The sequence below is a fragment of the Eubalaena glacialis genome, chromosome 11, assembly GCF_028564815.1.
Source record: "Eubalaena glacialis isolate mEubGla1 chromosome 11, mEubGla1.1.hap2.+ XY, whole genome shotgun sequence".
Taxonomy (NCBI): domain Eukaryota; kingdom Metazoa; phylum Chordata; class Mammalia; order Artiodactyla; family Balaenidae; genus Eubalaena; species Eubalaena glacialis.
This window is the reverse complement of record NC_083726.1, coordinates 70,890,115-70,908,082: the sequence shown is the minus strand read 5'-3', so window position 1 is coordinate 70,908,082 and position 17,968 is coordinate 70,890,115. Positions and strand designations below refer to the sequence as shown.

At 40.7% G+C, this 17,968-nt stretch overlaps 1 protein-coding gene across 1 annotated transcript in view; it reads right to left on the bottom strand.

The window, feature by feature from the left end:
- The window catches only part of ADAMTS20 (ADAM metallopeptidase with thrombospondin type 1 motif 20), a 205,735-nt gene extending 192,049 nt beyond the window's left edge, over window positions 1-13,686 (bottom strand). Inside the window, exons 1-2 of the mRNA XM_061204404.1 lie at window positions 13,596-13,686; window positions 12,652-13,013 (exon numbers count right to left, since the gene is read on the bottom strand). Of these exons, the coding sequence (XP_061060387.1) occupies window positions 12,652-13,013; window positions 13,596-13,686 (453 nt within the window). The remainder of the gene's footprint in view (window positions 1-12,651; window positions 13,014-13,595) is intronic.
- Window positions 13,687-17,968: the final 4,282 nt, after the last annotated feature.

Here is a 17,968-nt window from a genome sequence, read left to right as displayed (position 1 = left end):
TCCACACATGTTGAGCTAACATAATTAAGGTTACTAACTACAGCACTGTTTTTAACAGCAAAATATTGGAACCAATTCAAAAGTCCACTGTTAAAGTATATTTACATAAACTATGGTATAACCATATAATGCAATATCTTGTGGTTATAGACAAAAAAGAATAAACATTTTATGTAGTGATATGGAAAGACCTCCAATACAATTATTATACCAAAATATAAAACTGTAAAACAGGATGTATAGTATACTACCATTTGTGTAATAAAGGAAGGAAAAAAAACTAAATATTTCTATTTGACTGGTTGCTACTAAAGAAATGCTAGAAGGATTCATTAGAAACAGTACAGGTAGAGGTGGGAGAAAGCAGATGGATTCAGGATGGACGGGGTATAGCATCCCTTTCACTTCAGGTACTTCACATACGCTGTTCCCAATTCCCACCCTTCACCTCATATTCCTGCCACAGCCCTCTGCCTGGTGGACTCCATCTCATCGTTCAAGTCTCAGCTTCAAATAGCAACTACCCAGAAAGTTTTTCCTTTACCAGCTAACTAGGTAACCACATCCCTACCCCTAATCCTGAAAATATATTACTTTTTTAGAGTTTACTACTGTTTGATTTCTTCAGAGCACTTAGGATGTTGTATTTATATATTCATTTGCTATTTATAACTGTTCTCCCTCATTAGACAGGCTTCATACAGGAGGAGACCTAGCTCTGAATTTACATTGCCTTATACAGTACCTGACACACAGCCAGCATGGTACACAGTAAATATCTGTTACACCAAGGAAGAGATTATTTCCTACTTTTTGTAAACTCAGCTTATGTTGAGCAGAAGTAGGACAAATCTGGACATGCAAGCTGGAGCTAGAATATGAACTCTTGAATGTAGGGATGTTATAATAAAAAGAGTCCATAAGCAGGTGAGAAAAAAATTGCATTTTTATTACCATGAACCTATAACTGAAAGTTAGAATTTTCTTCAACTGTGAATGTAGGCAACAAATCCCAGTGATGTTGCCAGTGGAGAGCAGATATTTTCATCACATGAAGATGTTTGAGGTCTCAAAATATTGTTTATGCTCACCAACTGTGTTATTAGATCTGCCATTAGATCTTATTTAATGTCTTAGTAGGTAAAATTTTACATAACTATTTTTAATATCCTGATAACTGTATTTCAGTAAAATTGGTTTATTTTGTAATGTATCTTAGGCACTTGAAAACATTCTGAGAAGGGCTCCATTGGTGAATTATCAACAGGTTTGAAGAGAAATGGGAGGAGGAAGGAGAGTCAAAGCAATAACTTCAGAAGATTAATATCTTTGTGCAGCTGCTAAGACAGCAAGGGATGAAACAGAAACAACTTGCACCCACTGGTAGTCAAGAGAGTGGAAAGAATCCCTCGAATGGTCAGCTCTGATCGATAAATCTCTTTCTCTAGTTTGGTGAGGCTAAATCATCGAGGGTAGGCATTTATCATAATTTCAATAGCTAACTCGGATCTATACAGCAGACATCATTCATATACACTTATAATTTATTTCCATCTAATAGTAACTGAGGTAAGTTATTATTATCCCCACTTTACAGGTGAGATGAATGAGGAACAGTGAGGTTAAGTACCTTGTCCAAGTCTTACACCTAGTAAGTGACAGGACCAAGATGTGAACCCAGTTAGGCGGGCTCCACAGTTCGTGCCTTAACCCAATGCACTGTGCTAGTGATCATACACCAATTCTGATAAACCCTACAAGACAGCTGACAAATATTTAATGAGCAGGCAGAGTTCTAGGGGCTAGAGATACAGAGGTGAGCATGACGAAATCCCTGCCTTCAAAGAATTCATACTTATATAGGAAAAGACAGATAATAAAAATGTAATATGCCTGGTGGTAACAAGTACCATAAAGAAAATAAAATAAGGCAAGGAGACAGAGAATCCCAGAGGGTGGGGGGAGGCACTCTAGGCTGAGGCTAGAATAATGAGGGGGTAGCCATGGAAAACTCTGGGAGAACACTGCAAACAGAAGAGCGGTGACTGAAAGGCCCAGTGATGGGGAAAAGCTTGGCAGGTTCAAGTGACAGAGAACAGTGAGGCTGAAACTTTGCCAACAAGGGGATACGCAGCAGAAGCTCAGCAGGTAAGGGCAGGCTGCACTCATTATGCTTGACACTGGAAAGCACTCATGACGCCTCCGAATACACAAATGTACATTTACCTACATGTAAAACTTGGCAAGTTTCCACTTAGAAAAGCATATTTCTGTGAAAAACCAATTCAGAAATGAATAAATTATGGATGCTATGATAAGCACAGTTTTAGTGAATGAGGCTTCATTTTCATTTCTTAATTATCTTTAAATTATTTAGGGATAATAACTTTGAAATTGTTGCTTTAAATTCCATTGTAAATAGCATATGTAAATCACTATTTTAACTGAACAGTCACTGCAAGCTGTCTAAATGATTAGGGCAATTATAGTCATAAATTCTTCTTTACATTCATAATTATTACCACATCAACCTCTCCTTAAAGGTACCAAAGCCTTTACTATTTTTACAGTTCCTAAACCTAAAACATTGCCTGAGACATAGCAGGCACTCAACACATATCTGTAGAAATAAACATTTTTTTAAATAAATTTATCTATTTATTTTATTTTTGGCTGCGTTGGGTCTTCGTTGCTGCACGCGGGCTTTCTCTAGTTGCGGCGAGCGGGGGCTACTCTTCGTTGCGGTGCGCTGGCTTCTCATTGCCGTGGTTTCTCTTGTTGCGGAGCCCAGGCTCTAGGCACACGGGGTTCAGTAGTTGTGGCTCACGGGGCCAGTTGCTCCGCGGCATGTGGGATCTTCCCAGACCAGGGCTCGAACCCGTGTCCCCTGCATTGGCAGGCAGATTCTTAACCACTGCGCCACCAGGGAAGCCCAAAATAAACATTTCTGTAACATGGTAAAGTACCTGATTTTCCCCCCATATACCCTTTAGTAATCCTTTTTTTTTTTTCCTCTAATATTCTTAAGTTACAATAGTTTAGGGACTTGCCTGAGATATAGTTACATGATTTTGTTTTCTTTTAATGCTGAAAAGTAAAATGTGTAGGTGCTCTTCATAATGTACTAGTATATTAGGATTACATAATGTACTAGTATATTAGGATTACATAATGTACTAGTATATTAGGATTACACATTTTTAAAAGGCCTAAAAATTAAGGAAATTCCATCAGATATACTGAAATTCTAGTCTGTAAAATAGAAAAATTTATAAAGAATTCATCTATTTCTTAGATACTTTTCTAGTATACTATACTCTAGCATATTTCATTCAGTCTACCAGTGCTTATTTTCCAAATATAACTACAAATCACTTATTTTCAATACGTACCAAAATTCCAGCTTTCTTTGCTTTCCCAGAAAAAATAATTAACTATACTTAGAGGTAACAAAGACTACTTTTGAAACCTGAGTAAATGGACCCATGGGAAAAAATCACTTTCTACCTTTTTTAAAAAGCATGCTGAGCAGAAGAAATGTGATAGCATCCTGGTAAAAGATACAAATAGGAATAAGGCAGCTTGTTACTCATCCCAAAACTATTTTGAATAATGTCACACTTCTCCCAAACAATACTGTAAATATCTATACCTTGAAAACTTTTTTTATATACCTTTTGGATCAAAATCTGACTATGCGGTACTTCTATGATAATGTTCCAATAAACCCACACATGGGTCCAACCTGCACTCTCATGTGGAAGATGAATATAGTTGTATCGAGTCCATCAGCACTTCCTTTAGTCATGCTAGAACACTCTAGTCTGCTAATAATACTGTCTTTATAACTCAGAGGCCTTTTCTTCAACAAAACCTTATGCTTAAAAGAGTAACTTCAAGAAAAAATAATTTGTCCTCAAAGGGGTTTGCCCATATTTATCAATGACGGACTTAGAAGCATTTTGCTTCCAGCAATTTTTCTATAAGCCACCCCACTGCAGAGGACTTTCTCTTCAAAAAATAAAAATATTAGAGCTTTGCCTAAAGGCTCCTAAGGAAAGCACTTAATTTTTTTTTCAACTTGGAAAGGAACCTCGTAAGGCATCGGAGGACTTAATAAAACAGGTGGTTCGTAGAATTATATTTAGATCATGCCATATTTTTAGCAACCTGCCTATCTGCGGAGGGGCACTGCAATTTGATTCATGAGAAATGCCAATCAAATTCCAAAGTCTTTCTTTTGATGACTATTAAAAGTAGCATAACTAGTTTTCACTTGGGCAAGGGGTTCCCAATTACTTGAAGCAATGATCTTCTATTTGCCAAGGCAGCAAGTGATTATGCAACTGGTTCCAATTTACTCTCATAGGTCAAAATTTTTATGTTTAGAGAATTTTTATACAATAGTTTTTCCAAAATGTTCTTATTTCAGTATGTTGACATTCATTCATATATTTGTTCCCTAAATACATGGCAAACACATGTATTATAGCCACAAACAATAATGTACTCTCAGATTTTATTAAAGGGTAAAAACAACAAGCACAAAATGTAAACCATTTGGACTCATTTCCCAAATCATTTACAGTTATCACATTAGCACTGGCAGCTATAGAACTAGTTCAAAATAAAGGTACTATTAAACAAGGCAATTAATTAGAGCCAATACTGAGAATTTATTTTAGTAACAGATTGCTCTCAACTATTAATAAAATTGGATTTTCGTTTAAGGCCTGAATCACTGGTAATTACTACCATGAAGACTAAAATGTTTAGTTTCTCAATCTTTAATCATAAGTCATATTAGAATCAGTTTGATGCTATTTGTAATAAGAAAGCCTGAGTATGAGTCCTGGGTCTGCACTCATGGAATCTTGGGCAAGCCACTTCATATCTCAAACCTCAGTTCCATGACTTATAAAACAAAACAAATAATTCTATCTACCTAACTTCCTTAGAAAGACAATGTGTGTTAAAATGATGTCAGTAACTGTTTTGAAAGCGAGTATATTTTGATATAGGATGGAAAAGTCTCCACTAAAAACACAAATGTTACAGCTACCCTTTTTTACCCTAAGCAGAGTGTAAGTGTTATGTAATAAAAGATCATGAAGATTAACTCTGAGATTCATCTTTATTTTAGGGTACTCTGTTCAATGCAAAAGATTTTTTCCCCTGACAGCTCCTCATTATAACACCACTGATCATACCTAGGAAATAGCGTATTATACATAAGCACACATTGAACGAATGAATCAATGATATGAAGAATATGTAATTGGCCGCAGAAGCCTAAAGCAGAAGATTCACTGCAAAGTTTTCGAAAAGAGAGTCTTCTCTCCTCTAGTAGCATTCTTTATTCCCCATTCCACAGGGCAATTCCAGATCTCCAGTATAAATGTTTCCAGAGGAAACATTGCTGATACTCGCCTAAAGAGACACTGCTCTCTCACCATGTCCCTACCCATGAGGATCAAGAAAATAAGACAGACTCTGGACTCATCTACCCGAGATTCATGCAGCCAAATGACTCAGATACATAAATAGTGTCCCAGCAACATCACTAACAAGGAGTAAATTCTGTAACATTTCTCTTTTTTGTAGGCACTGAGGTATGTTTGAAGTCACATGAACTCACTAAAAGTGGAGAGAACTGTCAAAGAAATGGCCACGTTCTTGTGGGGTCGTGGTTCTCAGGACAGCCTCTGCCATCCTCTTACTAAAATGTCTGCGAAGACATAAAGCCCAAAGTCATTATAACAATTAGAAATTTAAAACAGTAAGAAATGATAAAGAACTACTCTGTAGGTATATAATGGAAAGATGTTCATGATATATTGTCAAAATGTTATAAAGCAATATTACTAAACAAAGATATATGTATACGACCTGGTCAGCTCTTTCTAGAGAAGATGGGGCAAAGAAAGGAAGGCTCAGGATGGATCTGGAAAGATGAGTAGGAGTTTAAGGCAAAGGACATTCTAGACAAAAAGAAGAGTAAATATAAATTCAAACCATCATGAAGATTAAAGTAAACCTATGATAGAATCAAACAAATGTTTCTAGAATAAGTATCTCTTTCTTGCCACCTCTCCTGTTATTAACTTTCCTGGTTAATGGCTACAGGATCACTCAGTCATTTAAGTCAGAGTCATTAGAACCATTTTGGTTGTCTGCTCTTCTGGTCCAAAATTCTAATGGGTCTCCTACAAGGTGGCTTAACTTCAGCGCTACTGACATTTTGATAATTCTTCATTGTAGGAGGTTATTCTGGGCATTGTTGGATGTTTAGCAACATCCCTGGCCTCTACCCACCAGATACCAGTAGCTTCCCTTGCCCCCTGCACAGCTGTGACAACCGAGTGTCCCCAGACTCTGCCAAATGTTCCCCGGGGGTCAAAACTGCCCCAGTTGAGAACCACTGGTCTCATAGTGCACCTTCCACAGGGACCCAACTCTTCTCGCCACTGCAGCCACATTACTTCCTGTGGCTCCCATTCCCTACCTTTACAGTGGTCTTCCTTACCGCAGTGGTGGTCTTCTCAGTGCCTCACTGCCTCCCCTGCTCCTGGCACAATGGTGCATAATGGCAGACCCCTCCCAACACATCAAACTAACCCACCATCTACAGTCTAAGCCTTCATGCCTTCACAATACATTCCAGGCCTTAATCTGACTTCAAACTTACCTTTCACCCTCACCTCCTAATCCACCCTACTCTTCAGCTGCAGAGACCCACAAGAAGCCCTTGAATTTTCACATCCCCAAATGTTTATTCATCCCTCAAAGTCCAGCTGAGAAGCCTCCTCCAGCCCAGGTCTCATAACACTCTTGCTCTCTCCTTCCTCAAAGTTCACCCAGCACACCTTGTACTCCTCTGTTAACGGTATTTAACAGACTATTTTCATTGAGTGTGTATACGTGTGCCCAGTGTCACTATGTGGTGGCCCTGAGAATGCTGAGCATAATTGACCAAGGACCCCAATCCAGGCTTTGAGATCCATCCGTGCTTGTGCCCCAGCCATATCTCCCATGCACCACTCCAGCCAGTAACTGAGTGTGGCAAGGATATGAAGAGGAAATTCATTCTTAGGAGGCAAGGGACTGTTCTCCCAGGCAAATCTGGTTTGAGGGGGGCTTTGCTGAACCTTGCTTAGACTGCCTGGCAGTCTGGGATGCTTCTACCCAACATTTTCATCCTCTCTTCACCTGTTTCAGACTCCACTGCTCGCTCCTTTTTTCTAACACAGACACTTCCCCTATTAAACTCTTTGCACATTTAATCCCACCTTGCCATCTGCTTCGTGGAGGACCTAGGCTAACACTCGAATGTTAAAGGTAGAGGCATAAGAAATTCTCCCTAGTGTTGTCTGAGTATTTGACTAAGTATAGGAATAACTAAAAGGGGTCCTTACGAATTTTCCAACAAAAAAATATGAATATAGAATGGCATATGTAATGACCTGAGGCTATGTGACTTTTGAGCAAATAGGAAGTTTAAAAAATAAAGTTTTCCAAGAAGACAAAAACCGGTGAAGACACTATTGATAGTTTCCATACATTTATTTCCTGTCTGAACATGGAGGTACTACAGCACCTCAATAATCAGTCATCAGAGGGCATTAGTGCCTGACATGCCACAGAATGGTTCACATGAGAAACTTCAAAAAAGTACACACAGCCACTGCAAGCTACTCCGTGAGAATACTGTATAAGCCAGATGCAATGTCTGGTTTTATGACATCTGGAAACTGTTTCTTTCAACCAAAAAGACTGCATTGATTCAAATCCCACCAAGAAACAGTGAAGCTAATTGTCTAGGCAGTCGGGTTAGTCCCTGAGGGCCTTTGCAAGAAGGGAACCCACCAGGTAATGTAAGAGAGCTGGTAGAGGGACAGGGGTTGTTGAGAATAGCCTCTATACAATTTACACATGCCATTCTGACAAGGATATGCCCCAAATATTACAACTTATGGAATACTGACCTCTACTTTGGCAAGAGTGTATCAACATCATGAAAAAATAGATAATATGACCATGAAAACAAAGTTTAGAGTTGAATCTAGAGATATTAACGCCTGATAACATATATATTCTGTGACTTTATCAATGAACTAAAAACAGAGTTTGATTAGACATTATATTACATATAGGTAATTTTATGATTTGGCTCTATTTTCATATCTACTATAGATTTTAGAAATGTCAAAATAAATAATCAGAAATGTTTGAACTATATGATAAATACTTACACTTAGAAGAAAGAAAAATTACAGAGGAGGAAAGATTAGAAAAGCAGAAGTTATACCCACATGAAACAAAGAAAATTTCTGGCAGACTCATAGCCCCTCTGGTTCTTGGGCCCAAAACACTTAAGAAAACTAAACAATACAAGTCATGGTTCAGTGGTTTAGTGAAAGAGAAAAACACGTAAATACTAAGACTTCTAGAAGTGGGGAAAAAAAGTAGCTGTGTAGAAATTAAAAGAAAACGTTAGTTTATATGTTTGAAGTTAATGCAACACTAGCAACTGAATGAAATCAATAAGTATGTTGTGATGTCAATTTTCTTAAATGGTTGTATGTACAGAGATATTTGGAAAGTAGTAACTTGGTTTGTATTCCCTTCCTTTAAAAGTCACATTCCTCAGTAGCCACCAGAGAAAGGAAAGGTAGATGCTACCTCAAATGGGAAGATGGAAGGGGAACAGCTCAAATGAATGAGATGTGAAAGGGGAACTTAGTGGATTCCAGGAAGAAAAGAACGATGGAGGCAAAGGATACGGCTGGGAAGATGTATGTGCACTGACTTCTCCACTGGGGGTTTAAGGCCCTGGAGGCAGAAGGCATGTTACATAGTTTAGGAGGACTTGCCAAGAGAAGTGCTTTAGCATGCTATGTGGGACTCAAGGGAGGGACCTCTACAAGCCCCGCCCCCCCCACACACACATGAACTCACTGAAATAAGAGGTGTGGCAGAGTTTGGCGAAGGGAGGAATCAAGTCCCCCTAGACTTTCATATGCCATGGAGGGTCTCAGAGCCTTAGAGGGGTCTGGAAGATTACCAATGGCATCACCAAACCACCTTATGTGGAGAGAGCACTGCAGCAGGAGCTAAGTGACCCTGTGTTGAAGGCTGCACATGCATCAGCCAGACAAGAAGCCAAATAGGTGTTGCATCCAGAACTCAGAGGGATACGCAGCAACAGAGAGATCCCAGGTAGGAAAGAGTCAGTGAGCCCCAACTGAGCAAAGAAAAGCCACAAGTTCTCAGGCCCAGAATTCAGCGGCTGGTGCCAAAAAAATGCAAGGAGACTGAGGCACAAAGGACATCGGAGGCTAGAGAAACTGAAGGACAGTATGATTTCCCCACCTTCCTCCCAAACAATACAGAGGCCTCAGAACACTTTACTGCCCTGTATGAGGTCAGTTTTCATCAACGGTCAACATTTGCTTGAATCCAGCCATGACAATGAACATCAGCAGACAAAAAATGAGGAAGTCACACACTCATTCAATATATTCAGGAAAAGCATTTGATTAAGTACAACATCCATTCATGATTCAAAGCAAAACTAAAAGCAAAGAGCAACTAGCAAAAGAGAACTTCAATAGGACTGGCTCTAAAAATCCTTCAGTAAATCTCAACTTTAGTGTTTAATGGACTGACAAAAATCAAAGCTGAATCATCACAGCCGCATACATGCAAAGTCACGAAGATGAGTTGGGAAGTAGCAGGAGCTGGAGGTGAGCATTACTGACATCTCGGGCATTGTATCAAGGAGGATCTGCAAAAACTCAACTGGTCCAGGTTGTGGGTAACACAACTTTATCTGGATCTAAAGATTAATCTGAGACTAAAAAACAGGAATCTGATATAATAATAAATGGACTCTAAAACCTACCAGAAGTTCCACCATTTGATGAAACTATTATTCTAAAGAGTGCTAAGGATAGAGTCGAGGTAGAAATAAAACAATCATAAATATACAGCTAATATCCGTTATAGTGCTAATATCACAAGGGAGAAAAATCAAAGAAATGTCACTAATCTCATCAGTGATTTAGACTTATAATTGGTCCTGATCATACTTCTACAAGATTTTTAGATCCTGGTACATCTAGCTATGTGCTGTATTACGGGAAACTTTCTATCTCTGCCATGACTGATGTCCTCAACGCAGCCCTACACATACAGAGAAATGGAGATAAAGCTGAGTTACATAGGTATGAAAATATGTTTTTTGATGTTAAATCAAATTCTGATAATATCAGTAAGTCTATCGAAAGCAAAGTACATACATAAATCAAATGGACTTATGCATGATAATGCATAATAATGCATTATAACTAGACAATTATATCCAAATTGACACAGTGACAGGAAAGGATGAACTCCTGTTATGACTTAAAAACATTTCCAGGGGCTTCCCTGGTGGCGCAGTGGTTGAGAATCTGCCTGCCAATGCAGGGGACACGGGTTCGAGCCCTGGTCTGGGAAGATCCCACATGCCACGGAGCAACTAGGCCCGTGAGCCACAACTACTGAGCCTGCGCCTCTGGAGCCTGTGCTCCGCAACAAGAGAGGCCGCGACAGTGAGAGGCCCGCGCACCGCGATGAAGAGTGGCCCCTGCTTGCCACAACTAGAGGAAGCCCTCGCATAGAAATGAAGACCCAACACAGCCATGAATAAATAAAATAAAACAAATACTTAGGAAAAAAACAAACAAACAAACATTTCCAACTGTTTTCTGATTTCAAAAAGGAGATACTGAATAATAATTTGAACTGCACAAAACTTATGAATCAACATGAGCAGAAACATCACTCCTAATACTGTTTCCCATCTGGAATTTTTTCCATGCCTTAAATACTAAATCAAGAAAACATACTGACCATGACAAATTTGTGGTAGTAAATCTAGAATTTTCTAGACAAACTAAACATTTTGAAAGGTTCTAGAAAAGAGAATATTTTTCTTTCCTTTGATGTGTAGATGGCTGTGTAAATATTAGTGTGTTTCTGCCATTCTGATGTTGTATTTTACATTTAGCTACAGCCAAAAAGAAAACTGTCCAAGGCACATATATACATATGTATACGTACATATATATATCAAGATAATAGCAGAAAAAAGAACAAAGAGATGTTCCAAATCTACTTAGTAATGACCAATACTCACACCCAGGAAGACATCTTACATCAATTACCCTGAAAGGAAGTATTACATTTGGCCTAGAGAGAACTGTTATCAATTTTCTACTTCATCAAAGAGTAAACAATGCTGATGTTCTGAAACTCATCTAAAATTTGCCCAACAAAAGCTAGAATACTTGGAAAGAACCCTGTAGCCAAATTCTTAGTTGTTTCTTCTTGAACACATATTTATCAGAGGAGTTAATGATGAAGTGAGTTCATATATGTTTTAACGTAAGTGTTCTCAACCAGAGGTTCCATGAACTTGGATGAGAAAGACATCTTTATTTTCCCTAAACTCTGATACGTAACATTTCCTTCAATTATGATTGTAGGTAAAACCACAGACATTGTGACTTTGTTAGCAATAAAATAATAGCTACTTCAACTCTAATGTAATGTAACACAAAACTATCTGGATTGTTTATTCTCATTGCCACTACAGAAGTATAGAAGTAAGTAGTCCCCTCCCCAATAGATATTATTTAACACATTAATAAAGGATGTATTATGACACCACAAATTCTAATACTTGTAACATTTTGATTACTGTTAGTATTTAAAAGGAAGCCAATTAAATAACATGTATGCTATTTTACACATTTAAATCATGCTGAGAAGAGGTCCTGGGTTTCCCCTAGAATGCTGGAAAGTTGATGGCAAAAAAAAAAAAAAAAAAAAAAAAAAAAACGTTTAGAACCTCTGTTTTAGAGGGAGAGAAACAAATAAAACACATAGAACCCAATATTTTATTTCATTTCCTCTCTCCGCAATGAGGTTTTTACAAAATCCACATCTTTTACTCTTGTCACTCTAATGATCATTTCTCATTTGCTGGCACCAGATCTTTGTAGATGCTCTACATTTTTAAGTGCAGTGCATTTTAAACTGGCATATTCAACCTTTTCCCTATCTTGTACTTCACAGATTAATGGCCATCCCCACAGTAGCAAAAAAACAAAACAAAAAAACAAACAAAAACTCTTTCTTCTCAAACCTTTTCATTTTATGTATATTCATTCTCTTTTCATTCTATCATTCTTCATTCAAGGAATAAATTTAAGTAAATTCAGAGGAGTCTGCCTTAATAGATGGTCCAGAATGGGTGTGTCTGAATGAAGGAGCCTGTCATCCTGGAAAGCACACTTCCTGTGTAGCAGAAAGCCACTGCCCACCTCCCTGACTAGCTCAGCATCTGACACTCTTTCTCGCAGCTTTGCACATAAGGGTCAATTTGGCCCAGCAGGGAGAGACATGCTGGTCCTCCAAACCCTTCTCCCCACTGCAAGGAAGGAGTGGCCTCTGGCTTGGGTTCATCTTGGTGATAATCCCTCTGGTGGCCCACTCTGATCTCTTGGGTCAACCAACCGCCCATTCGGGAAAAGCCAATGCCCGGCTCCCTGAACGAACAAGGATGGATCCCAAGAAAATGCCAAGGGACCCGAGGGCGCTTACCAAGCCTCCACAAAGGCTGAAGACGGCTGTGTGATCCTCCCGAGCATTGACCTGGCCGCGGTAGAAGCAGTGGCGCAGGTCTGGGGGCGCCGTGCGGCGCTCCTCAGCCCGGAGCGCAGGGACTCCCAAGTGCACCTCGGTGTAGCCGGCAGCCAGGAAGGCCGCGTCGGCGCTCAGGTTCAGCTGGAAGACCTGCCCGTAGGCGCGGATTCGGTAGTGGGTCCTGAACGGCGTGGGCTCCAGCGCCTCGGCGCTGCGCTTCCTCCGGCTGAAGTGGTGGCTCTTTGGGAACACTTCGCCGAACTCATTGACCCGCGCGGGGGTCACCACTTCGTAGGAGGCCAGTGTCCTCACCAAGGCTTCTGCAACCACAGCGATATGGCCGTTGAGCCCCTACCCCGTTTCCAACTCCCCAGCGCCGAACTTCTTCAACCAAACGTCCCAGCCAGAGGGCCGAGGCCCCAGGTCCCCATACCCCCCGGCGGGGCGCGACGAAAGAACACACGCTGGCGAGCGCGCGCGCACACACACACACGTGCGCTCTGTGAGTGTGCCTGCCTGCTTTCCCACACCCCCGATTCGCTCCACCCTCCCCAAGCAGGGACCCTGACACTCAGGGCCCTCAGCAGCACCTCCTTCCCGCGCCCCTCTTCGCCTCCCTGCCGCCGCCAACTCGTGTCCCGCGGGCGCCCGCGCCACCCTGCCCCACGCGTCCCCGCCGCGTGGTCCCCGGAGGGAGACGTGTGCCCCGCGCGCGATTCCTCGAAACACCGCGCAGCCGCAACCTCCGGGGATGCTTGGGGCTGACTGACTCCGGAGTCCCGAGAGCCCCGGCAGGGCCAGGGTCCCCCAGCGGGCAGAGCGGCTCCCCCCGCCTCCGTCCGCCCGTCCCACTCGGGCCCGCGTCCCACCTCGCTGCTGAAGGCGCCCCGCGGTGACCTTACCCTGCCTGGGGTGGAAGTGAACTTCCCAAGACCTGGTGATGAAGAGCGAGAGCTGGTAGAGCAGCCCCGTCAGCCACTTGGCCACCCGCATGGTTCCACCGGGGGGATTCCGACCGGGGAGGCCAACCAGAGACGCCCGCCGCCCCGCCGGCTTCCCCGCGCTCCGCTGCCTCTCCTCCCTCTCGCCCGCCGCTCTCCGCGCCGGCAGCCGCGGCGCCTCAGCAGCCTCCGGAGCAGCAGCCCCGGCCCCGGGCCGGCCCGTCGCGCCACACCGCCAGCCTCTGCTCGCTGAGCCACTGCTTCATCGCACTGCAGCCCCGCAGCCTCCGGCTCGCAGTCGGCAGCCTCGCTCCGCTTCCTGCGCCCGCACAGCCCTCAGAAGCCCTCTCCTCGCGTCCAGCCTAGCGCGAGGAAGCGACCCGACCTAGCAGGAACGGTGCCAATATAGCCACCCCGGGCCTGGCGAGCTGGGGGGGAGAGCCCGCCCCCAGGGGCCGGGCCCGGCCAATCAGCTGGAGGCGCGGCCCGGGCTCGCCCTCCGGCGCGCTGCCCGCCCCCAGCCCCTAGCCGCAAGCGGAGTGCGGTCGCTGCAGGCTCCCGCTGTGGGCGTGCAGCGTGGTGAGTAGCCCGAGGCCCAGTTGGACACCATCCCGGTACCCGTAAAACCTAGGACTGATACAAGCTGCGCGGCCGAGGTCCAGATAGGGGATAGGTAGGTGTGTGAGGTTTTAGTTCTTACAATGAAATGGCAAGCATCAGAAGGAATGTTTCTGTTATTTATGTTTCACGGTAATTTTAGACTTCTCAAACAAGATAAAGTAAGCTACAGCGGGAAATTCTTGTAGGCAGAGGATGGCCAGGCCTCATTTGCAAGGACCCCTGTGCACCCGAGGGGTTGTTGTGAATTTCAGTGTTGGAGGGGAAAGCAAAGGTGAGTTTGCAGTCAGCAAACACTTCTGGGTGAGAATTTCTGGCAGTTGCCAGAGAAAAAAGGATCTCAGTCTCCAAAGTTCCAGTAACTTATTGTGACTTTTTTCATTTTAATATTCATTTTTGTACTTAATTTTGTATAAAGAGCCCCCCAAAATTATATAAATGTCAAGCCCCACAAAACTTGGATCTGCCCCTGCCTGTGGGTCATTGTTTTTATGAGACTTTCTGCTGGTAGTTTCACAGTATTCATATGTCGTTTGTTTATAATATCCAAATGACCCCATGTATCCACAGTTATCTTCCTCAGCGATTATTGTAGCTCTGAATCCAGTTGAGTCATCCTGTGTCTGTTAAATTGGATAAACCTCAATGGCAGCAGAAAGCAGTCATCATTTCAGAACTCCTTTCTCATTTCCCAAATCCACCTGTTTGATTTGCAGGTTCCATAATTGTTTCTCCCTATAACCAGTATGAAAAAAAAATGAAGTGGAAGTGGTCAGATATTGTTGAAATCCAACCAAGAGAGAGAAAGAATATGAGTATAAAAAGTAAAGGAAATATATGGGTAACTCTTCACGAACACAAAGGAATACACTCTCAATTTAGTCCCTGGCTGCCCTTTCTCCTCTGAGCTCACAACAATGAAAATTCTGTTTGCTTTGAGTTGACCTCTCATGACAGACCGCCTTACTTTTGTATCAAATGTGGAACAATCTTGTCCAAGGAAGGAGAGTTTCTTACTTTTGCCAAGGAAATTACCCAGCTCTGTAATGGTAATTCTTCCACAATCTATCCCCTTCTTTTGTACCCCTTGCTCACAAGTGTCATTTTATTCATCACAGAATTACAGACTTCTCATGTTGTTTTTCTAAATTAATCCTACTGTTACTCTAAGCAAAACAAAAATGGACTTGACCCACACTTGTCTGTTTAGTGGTTACCTTCAGTACACTGTAATTTAGAGTCATTCCAATTACACTGCAGCTCTGAATGCATCTTTGCCTTAGGAGCTATGCCTACCTTCATACAAATAACAGAAAATAGATCTGCACCTGTTTAACTGGCTATCTGACTGCTGACTGCAGGCAAAGTAGATACTTCATTTCCATCACAGAATGTTTGTCACTCAAAGTAGTATTTGCAAAGTGATATTTGATTTTCAACCTGCTCTTTTTGGAAACAATGGTCTAAGAATAGGGCTGTTTTTTCCTGTTTTAAAGAAGCGGGAAAATGTACGGGATATGTATTTTATGTCATTATAATCTTTACAGTGTTCAGTAAAGAACATTATTTCCTTCATTTTATAGAAGGTAAATGTTACACAGTATCTAAGTAACTAACTGGATATCTACAAACCCTTTCTGACACCAAAGTTTTTTCATTATACTAGACTAGGCCCATTACGATATTCACATTATTTGTCTCTCTTCCTTTCTGCTTCCCTACCAAGTGAAAATGTCATGAATAAGCTAATCTATGCCATTTAAATCAAGCATTTCTCCACATGGGCAATTATAGCTACCACTTATGGAATTCCTTTGACATACCAGGTACTGTACAAGGGACTTTAGAAAGGTTACCTCGTTTAATTTATGCATTCCCCCCAAGAGAAATTAAGTAGATCACCCCAGATCACACATCAAGTTAGACTCAAATCTCTTTGGTCTCAAATTCCATACTTTTTAAGAGTAGATTGTATTCTTCATACTAGCTCAAATCTCATTACAGTCGTAATCATCAATCAACAGTAGAATAGATCAATAGATTGTGATATATGCACACAGTGGAATGCTAGACAGACTGAGAACATATAATCTACAGCCGCATGCAACAACATAAATGAATCTCACAAAAAATATTATTTAGAGAAAGACTTAGAGCCCCCCCAAAAATATAGTGCATATAAAATGACTCAATCTATATGCAATATACAAAAGCAGGCAAAACTGCTCAATTTTATTAGAAGTGGCTAATTCTTAGGGTGGGGAGAATAGAGATTGGAATAAAGATGAGTGAGCTTCTAAGATGCTGATACCATTTTGTTTCTCGATCTATGTTCTAGTTGAAGAGGTGGTGTGTGAAATTTCTTACATCTGCAGCCTTGTGTATTTTCATATCATAATGATATGTATCATTTTTCTGTGTATATGTGCATGTAATAATATAATAAACTTTTTAAGTAAAATATTTGCTATAAAAAAACCACTATTTCTTTACTATATGGAAAAAGTTTAAGAGAACTTCAGGTATTAAATATTAAAATAATCTTTTGAGGTAAATATTTATTTCCAGACACAATTTAATCCAATAACCAGAACCTATAACTAGACTCTCACGAGCCAAAAATGTCAAGAAAATTCTAACAAAATATCTTCCATGGCTATTGTCAGTCACTTAACTACTTATTCAATTTTTCTTTTAAAAATAAGAAAGGAAAGAAAGGTTCAACACAACAACAAAAAAGGAAAGAAAGGGGTATACATCCCTCCGAAGAACATATTTTTATTTTATTAAAATACATTGCTAACTGCATGGTATTTAACTCATGACTTAGAAAAGGAAGAAAGGAGGGAAAGAAAGAAGGGAGAGAAAGAAAGAAAGAAAGAAAGAAAGAAAAAGAAAGAAAGAAAGAAAGAAAGAAAGAAAGAAAGAAAGAAAGAAAGAAAGAAAGAAAGAAAGAGAGAAAGAGAGAAAGAGAGAAAGAGAGAAAGAGAGAGAGAGAGAGAGAGAGAAAGAAAGAAAAAGAAAGAAAGAAAGAGAAAGAAAGAAAAGGAAGGAAGGAAGAGAGAGAGAAAGAAAGAAAGGGAGAAGTGAGGGGGGGAGGGAAGGGAAAAAAAGGAAATCTAATAACTTTCCTCTGATTTTGAGGGATTCGTAAATAATTCACAGGTTTTCTTTTAAACCATGATGTACTAAGTTTACCCAAGAGAATATAGAATTCTGATGGGTCTAATCATTATTTTACATCTAAAATGTTACTTTTTTACCTTTTATACTATACTGCATATTAAGGTTCATAACCTGTTGGTTGTACAAATATTATAGGATTATTTGATAGAAGTATTTTTGACACACTGGATTCACATTGAATACATCAATTGAGTTTCTATAGAGATTAATTATAATAGTCCATGAAAGATGAAATATAATTGGAAGTATCAACTGCTTTAAAAGGATGTAAGTTTTTCCAAACATTTACACAATTGTTTCTGTTTAAATGGCCTTTATATTTGGAATTCTGCAAAATATAATGAACTGATGTGTCTTGCTCCTGAAAACTGGCTTTCTGATCAACTATTCTTGAAAAGAAGTTCTTGATCGTTTATGGTCTAAGATCCATATAGACAAAATTCTTCCTTCTAGACAAAGTATTAAATAAGTAATATATTGTTCATTTCATTTTGCTAATGAGACAAAATTCTAGCAAACTATTAGGGATA